Source organism: Chinchilla lanigera, unplaced genomic scaffold (genome assembly GCF_000276665.1).
Source record: "Chinchilla lanigera isolate Chin_1 unplaced genomic scaffold, ChiLan1.0 scaffold00050, whole genome shotgun sequence".
NCBI lineage: Eukaryota > Metazoa > Chordata > Mammalia > Rodentia > Chinchillidae > Chinchilla > Chinchilla lanigera.
Genome location: NW_004955451.1, coordinates 14264707 through 14266129, shown reverse-complemented (window position 1 = coordinate 14266129; position 1423 = coordinate 14264707). Strand labels below are relative to the sequence as shown.

General features: G+C 37.3%; 1 protein-coding gene across 1 annotated transcript in view; it reads right to left on the bottom strand.

Annotated features, from left to right (window-relative positions):
- The window catches only part of Cdk12 (cyclin-dependent kinase 12), a gene marked incomplete in the record, with an annotated part of 101494 nt that overhangs the window by 79756 nt on the left and 20315 nt on the right, over positions 1-1423 (bottom strand). The window contains 1 exon segment of the mRNA XM_013519192.1: positions 372-548. Coding sequence (XP_013374646.1) covers positions 372-548 — 177 coding nt within the window.

Sequence of the window (1423 nt, the reverse complement as noted above, 5' to 3'; positions counted from 1 at the left end):
AAAAAAAAAAAAAAAAAAAAAACCAGCTCTGCAGCACAGTAAGAAACAAATAAGATATTCAACTTCTTTAAGAACAAAACCAAACCATAACTAGCTAGGTATCTGCAGGTGTAAATGAACAGGTCTTCCTAGAAAGGCTTTAGGCCATAAAAATGAAAAATCTACTTTAGGACCAAACTTCTATGATTTTACTGGTATAGACTGTGGGAGAAACATAGATTTAGTCCAAAAATAAAGGCAAAAGCTGCAATTAAGAATAGATCTCTCTGCAGAAAACAACAGATAAACCCAAATGGAGGGACATTCCACAGAACAAAGGACTGACATTTTTCAACACTTAAAAAAAAAAACCAGATCTCTCCAAAACTCACTTTGGTCTCTTTTTAAATGGTTGCTGAGGTGGTGTAATTGCCTTTGGCTCTGGAGACTCTGGGGGAGATGGGTCTCCACCAGGGAGCTCAGGAGGGAGAGGAAGGTCTGTGAGTAAATGTCGTGTCCTCTGTTCCTTCTCTTTCTTTACAGGTTTTGAAGGAAGAGTTTCTTTTGGACTAAATAGAGGTGAAGAGAAGAAAAAACATTGCAATTACTTAAAGGATATGAAAATACAATTTTACAAGGAAGATTATAATGTAGAGATATTAAAGGATTACAAATATTTTAAGGAAAAAATGTAATGTAACAAAAGAAAATTTAAAAATTGGGATATTACATAAATTGTTTTATCAAACTTTTAATGTCTTTCCTAAAATTCTACTTAGATTTTACTGAGATGAAATAAAATACAGGAAATAAGTTTTGAAACTCATGGAATTTACCAATCCTACTCTATACTCTTTTGTTTTGTTTGTTTTTTTTGAGACAGGGTCTTGCTTTCTAGTTCAGGCTGGCCTTGAACTCACTATGTAGCCCAGGTTGGCCTGAAAACTCTTGGTAATCCTCCTACCTCCCAAATGCTGAGGTTACACAGATTCTATAAAGATTTAAATAATAAACAAGAGCTAAACAATTTAGCACTACTGTATTACTGAATATGTGGGAAAATATGGAAAAAAGAAACTTTGTTTTGTTTTTGAGATGAGGTTTCACTATGTAGTACAGGTTGGCCTTGCCTCACTATGTAGCCCAAGCCAGCCTGGAATTCACAGGGACCATCCTGCATCAGCCTCCCAAGTGCTAAGATTACACGTGTGTGCCATCACACCTGGCAGAAAAAAGCAAGTTTTGAGACAGGGGCTCACTAATCAATAAATTGTCAAGACTGGGCTCCAACTTGTGATCCTCCTACAGCTTCACACCTGTAATCCCCAGGTACTTGGGAGGCCCATGCAGAATCCCAAATTTGAGCCTAGCCTACGCAATTTAGTGATCCCTGACTCAAAATATAATGGGCTGAGCCTGGTGTGGTGGCACACACCTGTAATCC